We start from the raw sequence: 22,812 nt of genomic DNA on the forward strand, positions 1-22,812 counted from the left end.
CAGAAATATCCGAGATTGAAAATCCATTTATCAACCTGGGGCTGTATCTGCACAGTCTGACACTGGCATCACTGATTGGTATCAGACTGTGCAGGGACAACCCCAACAACCGCAACCCCTATTTCGATGAATGAGACAGTTGCAAGCATGTCGGACACGTGGGAATTTATTCATACAAAGATGCAGCAGGAAGTTTATCAAACTGGTGTATAGGACAACAGCAACCAGATTCCACCTTTTATTTTCCAAAGAGGCTGTGAAAAATAAAGGGTGGACTCTGATTGGTTGCTATGGGCAACTGAGACAGTTTTCCTTTACACCAGCTTTGATAAATCTCCCCACAGTGCTGTTGCTCTGTGAATTCATCTTTGATTGGAAAATGGCAAATCAAAATATTAAAAATATATATATATATATATATATATATATATATATATATATATATATATATATATATATATATATATATTTATATATTTTACTCTGCCCACAGTATTATATGGGCTCTTGCTGAATATAAGTGTGCAGACAGAAGCACCACACGCATGCCTGACCGTCTGCTCAATTCAGAAGACTGAAAAGGATATAGGACCACCATTCTCGTGATCGGTGGGGGTACCAGAGGTAGGAACCCCCCCCCCCCCCCCCAAATCTGATAGTTATCCCACAGGTTAGGGGATACATTAATGTAACTGGAATACCCCTTTCATATCCTCAGGAGAGGTCATCAATATCAGATCAGCGGGGGGCCGGCTCCCAGCACCCCCGCTTAATTAGCTGTTTGTAAGGGCAATCTTAACATGCCGGGCCTCCACATAAAGCATGTGGACTGAGAAGCAGCTCGAGCCTATGATACTGCACAATATCTCCAACTGGACCAAGTTGCAATCATTGATCACAGCTCTTTCCTAAAGGAGCAAAGCAGAGTCACCTCATGGGCTTTAGAACACCACATTAATATCAGAATCTGAAACAAAAATAGGAAAATAAATCTTACCTTAATGGAATCTCTGTCTGCAAAGAGTTTGTTCAGAAAAAAAATCCACAGGCCAAATAAAATATGGAAAAAAAAACAAGAGAAATTAGTTACAGAATAATTCACAAAAACACAACATTTATATTGGATTTCCTTCTGACCTCGTTGATGGTCACTGTCGTGGTGCTTTTTTTCATCCTTGATTGGAAGGTGAGACTGTCCAGAGAGGGCACTGGAAAGGGCCAGCAATCCAGCACTGCTACTGATAGGCGGGATGGTCGGGGGCTGCAGGCCAGAAGGATGCGGAGTCAGAGGCACCGGGAGACCATGCCCATGAGACAGATGCTGAGCTTGGAGTTGTTGCTGCTGTGAGAAAGTAAACAGAGATCTTGAACTTGCTCAATATACAGAATAAAATAAAACAAAATCATACATATTGCCAGTGGATGAGAAAAAGCATATAAATCAATGGCCGTGTGTCACTAGAAAGATTTAGAGTACTGGCTTTCATTAACAGAAGACTGCACAACAGGCTGTGGTGACATTTCCTGGGTCAGTCAGAGATCCAGGCTTCGAAATCTGGCAAAGGCCTCGGCGCTGTACTGTATGTCACATAAAATAACCCTAAAATAAAAGTACCGTATTTTTTTGCCCTAAGACGCACTTTATCCCCCTAAAAGTGTGTGTGTGTGTGTGTGTGTGTGTGTGTGGAATGGCAGTGCGTTTTATAGGGCGAATGCTGTAGAGATGGTTGAAATGTTGCTATCCCTATGCTGCCGTTACCAATAAAGTAACCAGCTTGTTCATCAGAACTGAGGAGCGCCGCGGATTTTCTATTTCTTTGCAGTTTACACTGATACACCCTCCGGCCGCACTGTGCAGCATGCGGTCGGCAGTGTATCAGCGGGGAGGGAGGAGGGGCTGGGGACCGGCATCTGGTTTAGGAATGGCAGCGGGGCCCGATGCAGTCACTGTATTCTTTTGCACCGGGCCCCGCTCACGTTACTAATCTTATCGAAGTGTAGGCATTGTTTAACAATAGAATTAATCTTCATTCCAGCAGCCTGTACTACTGTACTTACTAACTTCTGTAGGAGCCGGGCGGGCGGCTGGAGCGTAACTCACTATGTCACGCGCCTGCTCCTCCCACTTTATAAATGAAGCTGGCGGTGCGGGTGCCTGATGTAGTGAGTTACGCTACAGCCGCCCGCCCGGCTCCTACAGAAGTTAGTAAGTACAGTAGTACAGGCTGCTGGAATGAAGATTAATTCTATTGTTAAACAATGCCTACACTTCGATAAGATTAGTAACGTGAGCGGGGCCCGGTGCAAAAGAATACAGTGACTGCATCGGGCCCCGCTGCCATTACAAAACTAGATGCTGGCCCCCACCCCTGTATTGGGGGTCATTCACATTACACAGGGATACTGTTATGGCGGGGATCTGTGGATGCTATTTATGTGTCATTCACAGATGCCCCCCCCCATAGCAGTGTCATGCCATCCACAGACCACCATAACAGTGCGTCATTCACAGATCCCCCATAATAGTGTCATCAACAGACCACGATTAGTTCAAAACCCACCAAAAGCACACCTTTTGGGTAAAAAATTTTTTTCTTTTCCTCCTCAAAAACCTTATGGGCGGGCCGTGAGTCTTATGGGGCAAAAAATATTGTAAACCAAACAGTAACAATGCTAAGCATCGCTTTTTTTTTTTTAATTAAGGTTATGGTCCGTGGTAGCGTAATTCTTTGATAACCCGAACCTTGTACGCCGAACTTAAAAACAGAAGTTCGCTCAACACTTGCCCTAATCTCCCAGAGTTTGCTCCATTTCATACGGATTATATATGGCAGCCAAGTTAGCCCAGACATCTTTTTTTTACGAGGAAGGAAAAAGGTTGAAAAAGCTGAAAATCTGGTGTAAAATAACCTTTAAACTTCCTAAATATATACATTTCAGATGCAGAAATGGAAAAAAGGGAAATGTCTAAATTGAGAAAATTAGCGCTGAACAGCCTTAGCCCGCTTGCACAGCATGCAGAGAGAGTTAATTTGAAAGCAAAAACCTGAATTAACAACTCAGAAAGGGAACTGGTTGCAGCCACCGTTTTAAGCTCTTTAAGTGTCCTCAGCGGTACTTGAGCAAATTACTAAAGAAAATCTAATGTAGCAAGGCATGGGTTCTCCTGTAGGCTTGCTCAATAATGCTGAAATAATTGGGCACTCTGTGCACGTTTAGTGATGCTCGAATGAAAAGCTAGAGGCCTGCCCTTGTACTCTTCTCTTGCTGCTGACTCTGTGTTGTGACAGGTTTATTTGAGGAGGACTGTGATGCATGCACCAGTAACTGCGCTGACAAGAGTTTAAAGTCATTTTTACCAGCACACTGGCAACACATACAGAAAGCCCCGAAGAGGTTAGAATTGGGAGCGCTTGACCTCAGCCAATACCGCTTCCTGTCTCCAACTCTGAACCTGCCAGCATTTACCTTCTAATATTATGCACCCACTCTGACCCTTTATAGTGCACGTTGTACATAAACAGATGAACAACTTGCTTCATTCCAAAAGGTCTTGTAATATAACCAAAAAGGTAAACTGTAGACCATGGCAAAAGCCACCAAGGAGCACTGTGACCATGTGAAACCACAATGTTGCAGGGTAAAAGGTTCTTTGGTATTAGGAGGTTAGATATTTTACAGGAAGAGTATAAATTATTTTATTTCATTTTTATTTTATTATTATGCAAACGTTAAAAAGGAATCTTCCATATTCATGAGCATATAAACATGAAAAAACAAAAAAACAAAAACATAGAAGAAGAAAACCAAATTTCCCTGACTGGCCACAGGAGGGACGCAGGTAAATACCATTAAGAAATTAGATTCTACATTGCTACAGAAATCATTCAAATAATAAAGAAGGCTGTTCATATCTCTAACCAATTTCCACCCAATACACAGCATAATTACAATCACTGGGCATTAAGTCATTTGCACGTTACAACTGTCCACATCCCTGGCTGTATGGCAATCTGGTCCCAACAGAGCAGAGGATGGAGGGTGACCTGATCTGTCCACCAGCGTCTACTGTATAGTGCTGTGCACAGCAAGGAAAACCACCACATGGATCGGTCAAAATATAGTGCATGTTTTTTAGGCACACGTGGAAAAAAATGATGCAACGTAAGAATGCTTTATAAATAAAAAAAATAAATAAAAATATAGACATGTTAATAGATTAAGTTTTAATTTATTCTGTAGCAGGACAAGGACCTCAAACATACAGCCACTGTCATTGAAGGGGTTCTTCCGGCAATTAAGAAAATGAAAATGCTTAAATATTACTTCATTATAAATATATTACCAAATACCTTTCATTAGTCATAATGGCTCGTTTTGTCTAGGTAAGCAATAATCTGGGGAAACAAAATGGCCGCCGTCCTATCAGTAAACACAAAACCTGTGCTGATCACACAGGAGGACAAGTTACTTCACAACACTGAGCTAAAGAACTGTCTCATCCTCCTCTCCTAGTTGACAGGGATTGTGATCCTGAACACATAAGAACTTTTGCTTAATCTCTGTAGGAATGGAATTCATTAGCAGATGTGGCTAATGAGCAGCATTAAGTGTATGCAGTTTCCATTACCACAAACCAACATTACTTGTCCATCCTCTTTGTACTTCATGTCTCCTCATGAACTCCATTTCTACAGAGATTCAGCTGAACATCTTATCAGCTGTATATAGGATCATAATCCCTGACCGGTAGAGCAGAGAGGAGGATAAAGCAGCTCTTTAGCTCAGTGTTCCGAAGTAACTTGTCCTCCTGTGAGATTAGGATAGGCTTTGTGAGCACTAATACGACAGTGGCCATTTTGTTTCTCCTACTCATTGCTCCCTAGACTAAACAAGCAGTTATAACTAATGAAATGTATTTGGGAATATATTTCTAATAATGTAATTTTAACGTATTTTCATTTTCTTGAAGAACCATCTTCCGCGCAAGGGCTCATTGAGACAGTCATATGTTGGTGTCCACATCTGATCCGCAATATTGCAGACACCACACGGTGCAATGTCGGCATCCGTGCTTCTGTTCCGCGGATCCAAAAAAAAAAAAAAAAAAAAAAAAAAGCCTATATCCAGAGGATCTGTGTTTGGCTCCCCAAGATGTATGGAGCAACCTCTCTGCAAAGTTCCTTCAAGAACAGTATGCAAGTGTACCAAGAACTGATGCTGTTGTGAAGGCAGAAGTGGGCACAGTAAATATTGATCTGATATACATTTCTCTTTTGCTCGTTCACTTTGCAATTTGTTAATTGAAAAAAATTAAACTTCAATTTATTTTTATTTCATTTTTTTTTTAAACATTCTTACTTTACAGCATTTTTCCCCACACATGCCTAAAACGTTTGCACGGTACACCAAATACAGACACGCATATTATAGAATATACAAATTAAGATAGAAAGATAGAAATTTTCTAAGAAAAGAAAAATATTTTTTTTTCCCTGAGGTGGCAGTTTTCCAAGAATCCCTTGTATCCAAGGTAATCTACGGTATCTTTGAAGTGTTTCCGTGTCTTTCAACAATGACAAAAAAATCCCTGAAGCAAAATTATTTAGTAAGGAACCTGAAAAAAAAAATAAAAAAAATTGTAATTCTGGAGAAATTTTTCTAAAAGGCAAAAAAAAGAAAGAAAAAAAAAAAATCATTAAAGTCATCACCTAAGTAATATTTAAATAGATTTAATATGTGCTGCTCCGAACCAATGAATTACGAGTTTAAAACCTATTAAAATGTAATGTTTTTTCCTGAGCTGAGGGGAGAGAGATTTAAATCCACTGAATTTTAATATTTCAGCTTGAGCTGCAGGAGGTATGGAAAGTCCAAATGAACTATTCCATCAGCCGCATTCAAGCATGAACATTTTAATCAGTTTTACTTCCTTGGAGTTCTCCAACACAGTTTACGCTGTCATTCTGAAAGCACTTAACACAGAGTGTGAAAAACCACCAAGGCTTGTTATTGCCTTCACAATTGATGGCAAATAATTTTGCAGACTTCCCATCATTAAAATGTCACCGCTAAAAATGGAGGGCGAGCATGTGTGGCACTGAAATGCCTTTACCCCCACTTGGCCAGCCTACTGAGCTACATAAAAGGAAATGCATCGACCACAATAATTCTGCCAGTGATTGCGATTCCTTTTTCTGGGTGGCGGAGTGATGCCTGGTCTTTAAAGGGTTATTCCCACCTCTGATATTGGTGGCATATTGCTAGGATAAGCCCCCAATGTCTGAATGTCTTATCTATGCTTAGAACAGAGTACGCAAAGTCCCGGAGGGCGCACCTCGACCGCCCTTATGAAATCGCAGAAAATAGCCAGGCACTGGCTGGGATATTTCAGTCAGCCCCATAGAAATGGATGGAGCAGTGGCCGCGGTGGGCCTCCATTTCAGTTTAAGGAGACTTCCAAAAATATTTTCAGTGCTCCCATAGGAATGAATGGAGGGCAGTTGCACATGTGCAGTGCGCCCCCTGGGACTTTGCGGGCTCAGTTATAAAAGAGTAGGTGTCGCTGGGACCTGAACCCATCGGACACTGGGAGCATATCCTAGCGATATGCTCCCAATGTCTGAGATGGGAATAACCCTTTAACTACAATAGTACACTCCATGAGCATCACAGAAACGTTTAATTATGTTAAAGGGTAACCGAGTGTTCAGAGAGCGCCGAGAACCCCAACGATCGCTAGCATAAGGAGAGAGAAGTACTCCGTCTCCTGTCTGCAGGACACAAAAGGAGACAGATCAATAGAACGGCTACAGGCCTGTAATGATGATTGAATGGTTTTCTTTAATACGGTCTTAGAATATTTTGGTATCTGCACACAAGGCGGATCTTTCCGCTGTGGATTTGGTTGCGGATTTCACCTCTCGCATTAAAAGGAGTGAAAACTACAAAGAAAATCCACCAAATAAGTTGATGTGCTGTGCAGATTTTTAAATTAGTTAAATTAATTACTACTTTTCCAGTACTACCGGACATTACTCTGCAGATTTTCCATCGGTAAATACGGGTAGAATACTCCAGCTCCGTACAGTATTACAACAAAGTTTTGCTCATCCCTAAGCCCAATATTCAAGCCTTCAGACTAACAGCCAGTGCATACACAATGGGTTGACACTTACTAGTCAGCTCTGCTGTGTACAGTCAAAAAGGGATGGGGTCTAGACGCTTAGATAATGGAGAACTGCAACACTGTAGGGGTGGGTAATAGTCTGACATTTCTCGGCCATAAAGCACACATATGCTGCAGCACTGTCTATACCAGGGATGGCCAACCTGTAGCTCTCCAGCTGTTGTAAAACTACAATTCCCACCATGTCGTGCTATAGGCAGTCTGGGCATGTTGGGAGTTGTAGTTTTGCAACAGCTGGAGAGCTGCAGGTTGACCATTTCTGGTCTATACAGTTTGTGCCTCCTATATGGTAACCAAGGAACAGTTATCACTTATCCTACATGCTTTAGGTGATAAGTGTTGTTAAAGCTAATTAAAGGAGTTGTGCAAGCAATACATACTGATGACCTATCCTTTAGGCTGGGTTCACACTTGAGCGTTGCGCAAACGCGCGTTTTTGACGCGCATTTTTATGCGCGTTTTTGTAATAGTAAACGCGCGTTTGACGCGCGTTTGTGTGATTCACTACAGTGTCCTATGGCCACAAACGCCCCAAAAGTCGCTCATGTACTTTTTGGAGCGTCGGGCGTTTTACAGCGCGATCGTACGCGCTGTAAAACGCCCAAGTGTGAACCATTCCCATAGGGAATCATTGGTTTCTCCTTGTTGAGCGTTTTACAGCGGAGGAACGCGCTGTAAAACGCTCAGGTGTGAACCCAGCCTTAGGACAGGTCATCAATATCGGCTTGGTGGGGGTCTGACTCCCGGCACCCTCATTGATCAGCCTATTTGAAGAGGAAGCTCCGCTCACACAAGCACTGGTTGCTTTTCCAGATTATATTGCGTGTCTTCTCGCTTGCAGTGGCAGTGCAATTACAAGTACTTGCTCCATTCAAGTGAACAAACCAAGCACTTACATTGGTTGTCAGGACGGATCCGTTTGCCTCCGCATTGTCAGGCGGACACCAAAACGCTGCAAGCGGAACTGAGGCAAACTGATCCGTTTTGGACCGCTTGTGAGAGCCCTGAAACCGATCTCACAAGCGGTGAAAGTAGCCTAATCTTAGAGGAAGTAGTGCTCCCACACGCTGATCAACAGGGGGGCCAGGAGTTGGACCCCCACCAATCAGATATTGATGACCTATCCTGAGCTACACAACCCCTTAAAATGATAGTAAGAGCCGATTCACATCTGCGTTTAACTGATCCGGCAGAGGCACGGCTTGACGGAGTTCACTGGACACGGCCGTGCACTGTGACATCGTTGACTATAATGGGATTCGGCTGCTATCCGACATAAGGGCCGGCTCCGACAGAACAAAAAGTCGTGCATGCAGAACTGGGAACTTTTGTAAAGCCATCATTTGCGTTATTTTTTTAACGAGCAGTTTTGGTGCATGCAAACATAGCGTCCTACACAGCCTGGTTCTCAAGGCAGACAAAACAAATGTGATAGAGCATAGACATAGATCTGGAACTAATGGATAACATCGCCAGGCCCAGCTATGAGATAGCAAGCATTTGATCGATTTATGTCTGTTCACCACTGGCTTCAAAGCAAATATATAGATTTATAAATGTTCTGATTGAGGCATTAGCTCAGACCTGGAAAATACAACAGTAATTCTAGTATTACTGAGGGGGAAAAAGAATGACAAAGAGCCATTCACTATGAATAATGCCTGGAAAGCTGCCCTCCGCTTTATGAACAAAGGCAGATTGAAGAAACATGCTTGAAAAAGTGGGAATTGCTAACAAAGGAAAATGGGATCAAATAAAAATTAACACTATTAGCGTTTTTGAGAGACATTTTAACATATGTTCTCACATACATAGTCCTAACTTACCAAAGCAAAGTAAAAGAATATCTTGCCTGTTCTCCTAAACATTCAAAGCCTGCTTTACTAGTGCAGTGTCGTGTTGTTCACATCTGTATATCTGTTCCTCAGTCCCACAAAAATAGCGGCTCGTGCTTTCTCTGGTGGGCTCGTCTAGGCAATCTGCTCGCCATGTGTACGTTTTCTTATGTAACCAGTGCTCCCAACACCTCCTAACAGCTAGGTCAGAACAGCCCAGATGGCGACGGTTCATCAAAATAACCATCCTGCTTCTCAGTCCAATGATGCAACCCCTCAAAGTCTGTCAAGTGGGCAAAATGCCTTTGAGTGCATCAAAAGCATGTCTGGCAGTCAAAGATCTCTTACCAAGAGGTACACTACCCAAAAGTAACCTCTGAAAGCCTCCGTGCTCCTGCGGCAAGAACCAGTGTCTAATCAGGCCACGCCTGCACGCTATCTGGGTGGGTTATTTTTGTCAATGAGTACAGCTTTGAAGGAAAACATTCAGTATAAACTGATTTCATTTAAATTCTTGCTTATTCTGGGCTTTGGAATCAAGGAGGTGACCCTGTCAACCTTCCCTGTATGACTGTATATACAGAGATATCCTTTACACATGACAAGACCATCACCATTATGTCTATTCTCCTGACATAATGGATATGACAAAGGCTTTAGATACTTAAGAGCTTGCAGTTGGCTCATTGGTCAATGGACCAACAACTAAAGCAGGTCATATTCTAGAGACTTTGCATGTCAATTCAGACAATTTTCTGCTGACTGCTGCTGGTTTTCATGACATCTATGAAAAACTTGATCTGGATTTTGGTTGTTGTCAGCACTGTATTAGTCGTTCATCCCAAGCAACAGAACTGCATCCCATCAATGGAAGCCCTGACTAAGCCATAGATCACATGATCGATCAGGGATTTGACAGTTGTCTAAAACCACCACCTTCACAGAACAACCACGAAGAACAACAGTATGGTCAGCCTATCTTCGCCCACTTCACCAAAAATATTCATGTTCAGATCAGCGCAGGGAGAAGCCAGGTTAAGTACCGTATTTTTCACCCTATAAGACGCACTTTTCCCCCAAAAAGTGTGTGTGTGTGTGTGTGTGGGGAGGAGAGGGAATAGCAGTGCGTCTTATGGGGCGAATGCTGCAATTTACAATGATACACGGCTGCAGTGATGCCGCACAGCGCGGTTGGTGGGTGTATCAACTAGGGGCCGGCATCTGGATTAGGAATGACAGCGGGGATTGGTGCAGTCCCTGTATTCTATTGCACCGGGCCCCGCTCACTGTTGTATAATCTTATCTAACCTGTAAGCATTGTTAAGATATAATAATCATGTGTAATGCATCTGTATTACTTACAACATTAAGTTCCGTAGCAGAGAGGAGGGAGGCCAGGAGGGCGGGCGGCGGGTCACTCACTACGTCATGCGCCCATGCCGCCTGCTGCATGGACGCGTGACGTAGTGAGTGACGCACCGCCTGCCCGCCCAGCCTGCCTCCTCCCTCCTACGGAACTTAATGTTGTAAGTAATACAGATGCATTACACATGATTATTATATCTTAACAATGCTTACAGGTTAGATAAGATTATACAACAGTGAGCGGGGCCCGGTGCATTGTAATACAGGGCCTGCACCACTCCCAGCTGTCATTCCTAATCCAGATGCCGGCCCCTAGCCCCTGTATTGGAGGTCATTCACACTGCAGGGACAGGGATCCACAGATCGTCCCCATAACAGTGCCATCCACAGACCACCATTAGTTCAAAACCCACCAAAAAGCACACCTTTTGGTTAAAAGAGGATTTCTGTCACGGTTGAGGATGGGGAAAACCCTCAGCCGTGCGATGGCTGAAAATGGTGGTCGCTGCTCGACCAGGACGACAGAATTAGGGAGCAGGTCACCTCCTAATCGCATCCCTAATCTGACCCTGACTCCTAGCTGTATGAGCCGACCCTGATGTTAGGAGGGCTCATACTCCGGAACCTTGAAATCCCTGCTAGCCCTCAGGGTGGCCCTAAACTAGGAGCAGGGTAGACGACCTGTTCCTTCTGGATACGGAGGAACAGGAGTCTCACTGGCCAAGCTGCAAGGAATGGGGGAACATATACAACTTATGGCAATGGCAGGTAAATGTAACAAATACAACACCTACCTGCCACAGACACAAAGCCTGGAACTCATGTGCAAGTGCTGCTGTCCACAACAACACAAACGGACACAGCACACACCACACACCACACAGGAACCCAGGACCATAAGCTGCAAAGAATAAAGACCAAACAAACAAACATCTTCGTAACATCATGTAACATAAACCTATGACCACAAGGGTGGCCCCCACTGGCAGATGGAACAACACAGGAGGATGACTCCAGCTAACCATGGCTGAAGTACCCCTCAGACTACCGATCTAAACTAAGGTTTTATAGCCCATGTAGCCACACCTACACACAGACACACCCAGTACACACACTAGGAAGGAAGTTAACCCTTCCAACACAAAGCAAGGGAAGTCGGCCACTTAAAGGGGAAGTACACACACAAACACACACTTCACCTGTTGCCGCGGTTAACGGCATGCGTGGCAACCATGTCCTGGGGATCAGCCAGAAGGCCGAGACACTGCCACCACATGCATACAACACCAAACGTAGTCACGGGCAACCAAGTGAAGGAAAATGTCACTACGCACACCATAGGCCGTGACAATTTCTTTGTATTGTCCAACATTAACATGTAAAGGGAAGTAAAGCGTAGAAAACACAGGCGCATTCAGCACGTTCTTCCCTGACATAGCTCACTGACAGCTGTACGACAATATTCAAGCAGCACTGTTTATTACAACACAACCTTTACAGGTTTCAGGAAAACATTCTGTTCTTAGACTGCTCACCGCCTGCAAACAAATTGTTGTTTAAGATCTGCAGTATGAAAATCAACAGTGCAGAACAAGCAATCTGTTCCGAATGCAGACTGAAGAGGAAAAATGCACAGAAATTAAAACAAACAGGCTCACAATTGGGAGGTTAGAGAAAGAGGGCAATGTACATGGTGGCATGTGGACAGTGAGCACTGGTGTAGACTAGGGAAAAACTATTAAAAAAAATATATATAAAAATTAAAATCATCACCTCCTAAAGGAAAGCAATCAGTTTGTAATGACACTACTTTACCCACATCTTCCTAGGCAGCCTGCATCAGATAACCTGACATGATTCCACAATCAATAAGCATTGTCTACATCAGTGTCAGAGGCTCATGAGCCCGTCACAGATTCCATCAAAAATACCAGAAGAAATACACAAAGACACCATTATAAAACAGGGTCTGTCAGTTGCCACTGGTGTCCATCATGTGACGGATCCATTACTGCTGACATTTTTGTTTGTCTATTACTAGGACTCAATGGAAAAGAAAACCTGAACTGCTGATATAGTTGCACAGTCTTACCTATTCCTACTTGGTCAGTTTCAGACGAGCATTTATGGTCCATGTGACTGCTGCATTTCCTGGACTGATTGTGGCTTACCCAAACTCGCTGTTCGATCTAGGACGCTGTTAACTCCAGCCTGACCACAGGTCTACTTAGCACATCACGTCAGTATGGGACGGAACTCACAGCATTACAGAACACTAAGATGCAGCAAGTTTGGGTCACCCGAGCCACAGTCAGTCGAAGAAATGTGGTTGGCATTTGGACATTTTCTTGACCACACATGCTGGTCTGAAACCAGACTTAAAGTTAGTTGCTTCAAGATGATCCTTGTCCACATAGCTTAATAAGGCATGTGGAGTCTCACTGGGCTGATCAATACAGACCATACATGTCTCACAATGAGAGTTTACTAAAACGTAAACAAATCTAGGACATCCTCTGTGTAACCATTCGGCTCTTCCGGCTGTTACATCTTACCAGCAGGAACAATCTTTTCCCGTCCCGATATATTTATGTTACAGAGGATTGACCAGGCTATTTCAGGATTTGGCAATGGCAATTCCTTTGTGTATCTAACAAGAGGATATGTGGCAGCAAAGGTTGACACTCAATGATTTTTCAGAGCCTGTGAATGAGGTGTAAAATGCGGACTATGACTGGGGGTGAATGCAGAATGTTTGATTGGATGAGGACTCGATGCCTAAATCCTAAACCTCTGAACTTGGCCATATATGATGCAAGAGATGCAGCACTTGGGAGGTGGATGGGCACACTGCTGCAGTTACCACTACACAATGGACAAAGCGGTGTATTGGAGCTCACAGATGATCGGTGGAGGTGTGGGATATCAGACCCCTGCAAATCTGATATTGATGGCCTATCGCTCCTCTTAAAGGGTGTCAGCCGTTGCGGACACAGGCAGGGGCAGTGGACAGGAGGTAAAACATTTCTGCTTTTAATCACTGTATTGCTCAGAAAAACTTTGAATGCCATTGGCACCGATCTCGTATGTGCTGTGGGGGGCATGCCAACAAGCTGCAGTGCTTTAGGCTCAGAATATGAACCATGCCACATTTCCCTCCTCCCCTCTGCTGTGGACTTCTGCACCAGTCTAATGACTGGACGCCATTGCTCATAGCTCAGGCAAGGGTCTGTGGTGCTGCTTATACACAGAGCCTGAAGGGCCTGTTACGGAAGCACTTACTGGGAGCACACAGCGATTAAAAGCAGGGACAGGGGTATGTAGAAACTCCTGTGCCCTGCCCCTACCTTGGTCTGTCAGGTTTGCATCAACAGAACTGCAGACAAGCTCCCTTTAAGGGGAGTCGTTTGATTATGCCAGTCTCTTTTTGGAATAAAACCAGCTATGCGTCTCTATGGCAACAGACTACAAACTAACTCTGTAGTCTGATCCTGCGGTCACTCTCCTCCTCCCCTTACATCTTGCTAACTCTACTGAATTTATATTGCCAAGTGATACTGGACAAATAGAAGGGAGTAGGACCACAAAAACTAGGCCATATGAATTTTAATTGATGGAATAAACCTTCACGGCTTCCCCGATTATTGTTTGAAATGTTTGTTTGCAGTCCGTCACCACAGCTTTGCACAGGAGCTGTGCAGATAAAACCAGATGAAGTTTTTAATCACAACCTATTGCAAAGTTGCTTCACTTTGGCTACAATGGAACAACAAAACGGGTTCCAAGTCTGCAGCTAGCCTTTAAGATCGCGCAATTAGGTTCTTTTACCTTTCATATCTGTATTAAAACCAAAAAGTTGCTATTTAGGCTATATGCTGATCAGGCAATGCTGGATTTAAAGGATTTTACTGTTTGCATGATAGTTAGACATTTTATTCAAGGAAAGGGGGATGGCCTTTTCACCTCTTACTTGTGCTTCAAGAGCTTGCAGCAAATGTTATTCGTGGCTGAACACAGCTTCCCCGATTTGTCTTTTTTATTGGGGAACTTCACAGGAAATAAAAGGTTACTTTTTCTCCATTTATAACCCTTAATTGACTACCAGTATTCTCCTGCGGTCAAAGGGGCACAAAGCAGAATAAGAAATAGGCCATTAAATGCAGGCCACAATCAGAACATTGCACTCTACCTCCGTCAGCAAGGATCAGAGAGTGCTGATTTCCTTGTTAAAAGACAGAGGCATAATTGAGGCAATATCTTCACTTCAGATTGATTATTCGGCGACCCTTATCCACATCTTCACTCGGCAATTTGAATTTTAATGAAAGTAAATGGAATAATTAGCATTTCAAAGTGTGTTTGATACACTGAATAAAAGAGGGAAAGACTTTTATGTATAATCTATACACAAAAGAAAAAGCATTTGGGAGGGGGCGAATAAGAAAAGTACAGTTGTAGTGCCTTCATTAGAATAACTTAGCGGCTGCACCAGCTGTATAATTATGGATGGGAATAATGTGTTATTGAACTATGATTTCTCACCTCCACTTTGTGATGCGAAACAGACGATATTCCATTGTTTCTCTGGCTTTTATGGGAAAGGTAAACAAAATGCCTGCCCAGATCTGCAGTCTGAACGCTGCTGCCAGCATGGGGGGCAGCTCATAAACAGCCCCAAAACTAACGCAAGCGGTGTATAGTGTAAGTATGTAGCGCCCAGTCAGATTACCTCATTTTTAGCTTCATATTCGCTTGTACTCTGAAGCTGTGCTTCCGCAAACCAGTAGTAAAATGCATTGGGAGGACTCTTCTCCGCTATGTACATGAGCCCGGGGGTCCTCTCAATGCATTTTACTGCTGGTTTGGGGGAGCGCAGGTTCCAAATGCAAGCAAGTATGAAGATAAAAGTTACATGAACAGACTCTGCGTCACTTACACTATACATCGCTTAGGCTACTTTCACACTTGCGGCAGTGTGATCCGGCGGGCAGTTCCGCCGTCTGAACTGCCCGCCGGATCCGCCGATCTGGGTGTGACTGAAAGCATTTTTGAGACAGATCCGGTGCGAATCAGTCTCACAAATGCATTGCAAGAACAGATCCGTCTCTCCGCTTGTCATGCGGACAGACGGATGAGTCTTATATTTTATTTTTTACATTATTACCGATCTGCGCATGCGCAGGCCAGATCCGGCATTTTGAATGCCGGATCCAGCACTAATACATTCCTATGGGGAAAAATGCAGGATCCGGTTTTATCGTTTGTCAAAACGATCCTGATCTATCCTGAACGGATTACTCTCCATTCAGAATGCATGGGGATATGCCTGATCAGTTCTTTTCCAGTATAGAGCCCCTGTGGTGGCGGAACTCTATGCTGGAAAAGAAAAACGCAAGTGTGAAAGTACACTAACTCTAGTTAGGGTCGGCGTTTCAGAGCTAACATATTCCCTTTAAAGGTGAAAAGGAGCAAATTAAAACTAAAGAGACTGTAAAAGGCTAGGGGGAGAGAAAGGCCATTCAGATCAGTTCATGATGTCACCAATTATCAGAGTACAATCATGCAAATGTAAATGTATACATTATCAGTGTAAGGGACCATTCAAACGTCCGTAGTGTATTGCGGATCGGCAATACACCGGGCCGGCACCCACACAGAACTGCCTATGGGAGCTGCAGACCGGAACAATGTGTGCTGTCCGCATCCTTTCCGTCCCCATTAAGAATGAATAGGTCGGCACCCATTCCACAATTCTGCGTACCCATTCTACGGACGTGTGAATGGACCCCAAAGGTGGCTAAACATGTCACAACCATTAAATGGTCGGCTGGAAAGTTCTGGCTGACGTTTGCCAAGAAGAAGAAAAATAAAAGAATCGGTCATGATGGATTTCAGCATGTCAGATTCTTTGTGCTCCTGGGAGATAAGCCAGTGTAAGTGTCTGGTAGCGACTTGTTCACCGCTCCACAACGAAAACACGTGTACTTTCAGCCGCTCTAAGCATTCATGTGTATGGGAAGTTTGTTAGGAATAGCTGGCCACAAAAGTCTACGACCACCTGTAGGGTTTTTTCTCCAGTGAACTATAGTTAGGAGTTGTTAAGAATGTCACTCATTATATGGTCCTTAAAAGGGGCCAACCATTTAACAACTGCAGTCATTTTTTTCTAGAGAGGGAGCAAAACCAAGAGGTACTTTGGTAGTTTAACACAGACTGATATTAAAGGCAATGACTGGGAATGAAACAAACACTCCCGATTATTGCCTGATGATCAGGGATGGTGAGAGCTGCATTTCCATGCAGCAATCATCTCTACCGCTCGCCCCCTCCCCATAGAGGATCATTGTTTCTCGTTTACACAGGCCAAACTTCTGTCCAGAAACAATGAGCTTTGGAGCCGGCTGAAAGCCACAATCTTCTGATGAATAGGCAATTGCTTGTCCATTGGATGATCGGCGGCACTTTTGCAAGAACCAATTATCTAGAACAAGCATTTCTGCGAATGCCGATTCCTGATAATTGGCCCGACTATCAGTCCATGTAAAGGATCTTTAGGCCACTTTTACAAGGTCAGCATTTGGCATCAGTAACTGAAGGCTAAGGCTACTTTCACACTAGCGTTCGATCGGATCCGTTCTGAACGGATCCGATCATAATAATGCAGACGGAGGCTCCGTTCAGAACGGATCCGTCTGCATTATTTTTAGCATATAACAGCTAAGTGTGAAAATAGCCTCGTACGGATCCGTCCAGACTTTCAATGTAAAGTCAATGGGGGACGGATCCGCCTGAAGATTGAGCCATATTGTGGCATCTTCAAACAGATCCGTCCCCATTGACTTACATTGTAAGTCTGGACGGATCCGCACGGATGCGCACGGCCAGGCGGACACCCGAACGCTGCAAGCAGCATTCAGCTGTCCGCCTGTCCGTGCGGAGGCGAGCGGAGCGGAGGCTGAACGCCGCCAGACTGATGCAGTCTGAGCGGATCCGCTCCATTCAGACTGCATCAGGGCTGGACGGCTGCGTTCGGGTCCGCTCGTGAGCCCCTTCAAACGGAGCTCACGAGCGGACCGACGAACGCTAGTGTGAAAGTAGCCTAAAGCACAAACCTTTCTATTATAATTTATCTCTGTAGGCTTCACTCCTGGTTTTGTATGAATATACCTGCCAAATACTGACTGTGTGAAAGTGGCCTTACTCCGGGTTTTGCCTCCCTCCACCTGAAAAAAATATACGACTACCTAAGCAGAGTAAAATTAGAAAGGAATGTCTAACACCTACTATGGGCAGTAGGGTTCCTTTTCTTTTGTGCAATATGGAACAGTTCACCGTATATTAATAAACACATGTACGCAGGGATTTGCCGGCAGACATTGCGTGTCCCAGCCGTTAGTAAATCAAACACTCGCTTACAGTATATATGAACGTTTCCATGGCAACAGGTCATGCCAATAAAAAAAAAAAACTGGCTAAAAATGTTACAACCCTTTAAAGGGAATCTGTCACTAAAAACCTCTCAATACAACCAGCCAAACATTGCAGGCGGAGAACAGAATTCATCAGTCGGGGGAACTTCTGTACTGTGCCAAGGCGCAGACAAGACTTTGGGGCTAGGCGTGAGTACCGCTTCACTGCCTGACCTTGCGAGTCAACGTGATGGGGGAGCGGCCGGAAGGAGCGCGAGCGGAGCCTGCGGGTGCAACGGCAACGCCCTGGGGACTAAATTGATAGATTATATTTCTATAAATAATTTTACATTATTAAAACGCTGCAATGCGGCCAGGAAGCGAGATGGGACAAACAGCATTAGATTCCGCTGGCAAGGGCTCGTCTTACGTTTTGAATTTCGTGACAGATTCCCTTTAAACAAGAGGAACAGAAGTAAAATAAAAGAGTACAACGTAACAAACAGAAGTCACTGATGATGAAAAGACCACATACCCCAATGATTGCATTCAACTCTGCCATTGTCACTTGTTTGGCACGCTCCACGGCTTGCACCACTTGTTGCTGGTGCTGTTAAGAGAACAAGAAGAGCATTTTACAATTTCTCCACGCTGCTATATACATTTGAACGTCTATGAGCCCTACGTGAAGGAGAACACAGTGAAGCTACTGTACGCGCCGCGGCAGCACTTCCGACTGTTTACTCCTTGACATTCCTCCCCACCATGTGTAAACACGCTGGTGACTGCCTGTTGGTTTCTGCTTTCATTGCAGATAGTGCTGCAAGTTAACAAGGTGTGGGGAAAGATCCTGCCATAAGGATATAATTAGAGAACTTTAATCAACATTAACCTCAACCTTCCCTCTAACTAGTACCCAAAGTAAACATCCTCCTGCTGCTCGTATACAGAGCACTATGCTGAGTATACACCGCCCTGCATGGGCAATTTCCTTCATGACCTCATCAAATAGCAGAGCTATAAGTGGTTTACCACAGATCAGCAGGGAAGAGTGTAAATGCTTTAATTGCTCCTATAATGTATTACCATTGTATGTTCTATGATTGCACTCAGCCTTTTAAGACAGATCTGCAGGGCAAACATCAAAAGAATCGGCACAAAGGGAATACATCAGGAGAGCCGGGATTTTCTATATGGTTGGCACGGAATAGACACATGTGGGTTTAGTGACATATGCTGTTAGTCTCCACTAAGGCATCGGGGTCACAAACAAATAAAGAGCATCAAGACCTAACGAGTCGAAGTAAACAATAAGAAAATAGAATAAAATAACACATTTGCTGTCATTTTAATTAGGTTTTTTTTGTCCCCTTTTGCAAGCATATCAGAGTTGGAAGCAACAGGATTGAAGTATTGGTTAATGAGGCGGAATTAAAGTCAGCATGGGCCAATTAGGAGAATTATGGTACAATCTGTTCAACGGAATAAAAGAAAGAAAAAAATAAAAAGAAAGAAAGAACAGACAGACAGCTCAACAATCAATAATACATAAAAGGCAAAGTCCTGGGACAGGGCAGTTTATCACACATGGGGAACATTTATTATTAGATATATGCCCATTGTTGGCGTATATCTGTCGCTAAGGGAATTTGCTGCAAAAATCTGCGACTTTTCCCCGCTCATATCAGGTCTAAAAAAAAAAGGGGGCTTGGTGTGTGCGAGGAAGATAGGCGTAGAAAAGGATATAAATTCACGCCAGCAAGGTAGCTGGCGAAGATAGAGGTCAGCGGTTGATGCGTTTAAGGGCTAGTTCACACGAGCGTGCCGCGTTTTGCAGTCCGCAAATTGGGGATCCGCAAAACACGGATGCAGTCAGTGCGCCTGCCGCAATTTGCGGAACGAAAGGGACAGCCCATTATAGAAATACCTATTCTTGTCCGCAAAACGGACAAGAAAAGGTCATGATTTATCATTTTTTTGCGGGGGCCACGGAACGGAGCAACGGATGCGGACAAAACACAGAGTGCTGTCTGTATCATTTGCGGCCCCATTGAAGTAAATGGGTCCGCACCAGAGCCGCAAAAAATGTGGTTTGGATGCAGAACCAAACCACAGTCGTGTGAATGAGCCCTAAGTTGAGGCCAGCGCATCTAAAAATGCCAGCCTTAATAAATGACCCCAAAGGTTCCTACAGACGTAGTAAAGCAACTCGCTTAGAGCTAGCATTGCCCACATTTCTTTTGGGCTTCACACACAATCATATTTTGGTCCTGCAAATTATAGAACATTTCCTATTGCTGTTTTGAGGACAAGAATAATTACTTCTACTATTGGAGCTCTGAAAAATGCTGCATACACACGGCTGGTACCCATATTTTGTGGACCACGAAATAAATACAGTCCTGTGTATTATCGTTTTGTACGTGACCATACAATAAACATAAAGAGGAGGGGTCATCAACTTCCAAGCACTACAACTTCCAGCATGCACACTTGCTTAGCTGTTCTCTGATCACCCATAGAAATGAACCGAGCATGTTGGGAGTTGTAGTTTCACAACTGTGATGTTGCTGACCACTGATTAGGAAGTCATTCTTACCCCATCAATGGCTACCATACAGTTACACACTTTAAGGGTACATCAACAAAGGAAGAATTCTGTGGTGGAAAATTCCAAGGATATTTTATTGTGGATCCGTAACAAAATCCACTACAAACCCGCAGAAAAGGGTAAAATCTACAGCAATACCTTTAAAAAGAGCCTTGAGAAATGAAAAGTTAAGAAATCATCCTAACATCAGTTCAGGTCACCTGTCTCAGCTCAAACCTACAGCATAATTTTCTTATTGGAGCCACAAATCAATATATTTTGGATCAACATGGGTTAACTGCATGCTAAACATCAAAGGTACATTGAACAGGTCACATTATCAACCTTTTGGGACTTAAACGGGAATACTGATCGTTACAGATGTTGGAGGTCCTATTGCTCGGACCCTCAACGATAATGAAAATGGAAGCTCCGTACTGCTCGGAGCGTCCAGAAATGAACAGAGCAGCTGGTGGAGCATGCGCCTATATAATGCTTCTATATTCCTCAGCACTTTACAGACATTAGCACCATGCTGTCCCCAATGGGGCTCACAATCACAAAAGTTCCTCATCAGTATGTCCCGAAAATAGCAAAGCAATGCACTCTGCCATCTCTGGAACTCCCATAACGACGAGTGAAGCACCAGTCTGCAAACCTGACCCTGACTCTTAATTCATTTTGAGGCACTCAGACAGATTGGGGGGTACCTGTTGTCGTGATCGGAAGAAGTCTAGAGGTAGGACCCCTACAAATTAATATTTTTCCCATATCCTGTCGATAGGGGACAACTTAACAACTGGAATACCCCATACACATTAGATGTCTGTTGGTCAGTGGGACTGGCCAGCTATAGAATGTGTATGGGAGCCTTCTGTGAAAAGGATTAAGCAAGTTGGATTTCATCTGCCAGATGCTTGTTTTTGGGGAGATAAGTAGCTGCCAGAATGTGGCACCACGGGTGTCACTCCATTACCATGCCAACCAGCCCAGCTGACAGTGCCAATCAGGCTTGGCGCTGGTGTCTATGTGCTTCCTGTTGGCGGTCTTCTTGCCTCACATGATTAGTTTGCATTTCTTCCATGTGGATCCCTGAACTTCTGACCTACCCATTAGTGACTTAATCTCTGACTGCCGATTCTGGCTCAGACGTTACCTCCTGGTTTTGACCCAACTTGGTATAGTAATCCCTGTTTGTATCTTCCTTTTTTCCAATGGTATTCTCAGATTTGTTTTTCTTCCATTTTAAGCTAAATACTGCAGTTAATCAAAAGGGCTTGTCCAGGCTACAGATACTGGTGACATCCTTAGGACATGTCATCAATATCAGGCTGATGGGTGTTCCACTCCCTTTAGACCCGCTGACTGGCTGTTTGAATGGGCCATGGCAGTCGTCTGGGCACGGCATCCTTTTCAGTGTTCACCTGCACGCCGTCTAAATAGCAGTGGTGGTGCAGTGTAATTACAGTGGCTCATGATCAAGTGAATGGGAGAGAAAGATGTAAGACCCTGTGGGGTGGAGGTGCAGGAAGTCGGACCTCTGGTGATCAGATATTAATGACCAAAGCTGAGGATAGGTCATCAATATCTGTAGCTCAGACAACCCCTTCATACAGCATTCAGTGATAAGATTCACCCAGATTTATGCAATTATATGCCAGAACAGTTAATGTCTGCCATTATAAAAGAAAATTATATACTGTACAGTATAAACAGTATTTGTCATTTGTATTCGGTTGCATTGAAAAACATACTTGACTGGGCATCTCAACATAACCGAGGTATCCCAACTTAGGCTACTTTCAAACTAGCGTTTCTAATTTTCCGGTATTGAGATCAGTCATACCAAAGACCAACCTTTTGGTTTGCATTTGACCATTGAAGTCTACCATTATGATACCTAAAGATGTTAATCTTTTAAAAAACAAACTGCCTCTCGTGCCACCTATAGGTGGCCAGTCTGTAAGCCACTGTCTGGTACCATTATAGAGAGTGTTGGGACATCAGCCAAACCAGAGACCGTTTTGTTCCTCGTCAGTGCAGATTAGAGTTCTGGTCAACTGTTCGGGATGCCTTTGAAGTAGCTTTTGGAATATGCAGATTCCCAATTGCAGATATCCCTAGTAAGGTCTCAGGACTCTATAAATGGGTTGGACAATGGCCGACAGGGTAGCTACCCACAGATGGCACTAAAGAGATCTGGGAACCAAGTCTATTGGTCAAAACAGAGAGCCACTCAGCCACTGTGTTCCTTCGAATCAGTGCCATGTAACAAAACATGTACCCTGCAGTGGCTGCAGATTCCGGAACACGTTCTTAGCATCCCCACCAGTTATTTTCTAACTGAAAATCCAAGAGAACAAGTAAGGAAAATTCTAAAAAATACTTACCTGTCTCGATACCTTCACACATGGTAGAAGTAAA

General features: G+C 43.9%; 1 protein-coding gene across 3 annotated transcripts in view; it reads right to left on the minus strand.

Moving 5' to 3' along the window:
* The window catches only part of TLE4 (TLE family member 4, transcriptional corepressor), a 106,161-nt gene that overhangs the window by 57,721 nt on the left and 25,628 nt on the right, over positions 1 to 22,812 (minus strand). Inside the window, exons 6-8 of one of the 3 annotated variants that reach the window (XM_044273814.1) lie at positions 18,334 to 18,408; positions 1,138 to 1,339; positions 998 to 1,014 (exon numbers count right to left, since the gene is read on the minus strand). In XM_044273814.1, the coding sequence (XP_044129749.1) occupies positions 998 to 1,014; positions 1,138 to 1,339; positions 18,334 to 18,408 (294 nt within the window). Of the gene's footprint in view, positions 1 to 997; positions 1,015 to 1,137; positions 1,343 to 18,333; positions 18,409 to 22,812 lie in introns of all 3 variants that reach the window. The other 2 variants (XM_044273813.1, XM_044273815.1) reach the window with 2 other exon arrangements.

This window comes from Bufo gargarizans, chromosome 1 (genome assembly GCF_014858855.1).
Source record: "Bufo gargarizans isolate SCDJY-AF-19 chromosome 1, ASM1485885v1, whole genome shotgun sequence".
Lineage (NCBI taxonomy): Eukaryota > Metazoa > Chordata > Amphibia > Anura > Bufonidae > Bufo > Bufo gargarizans.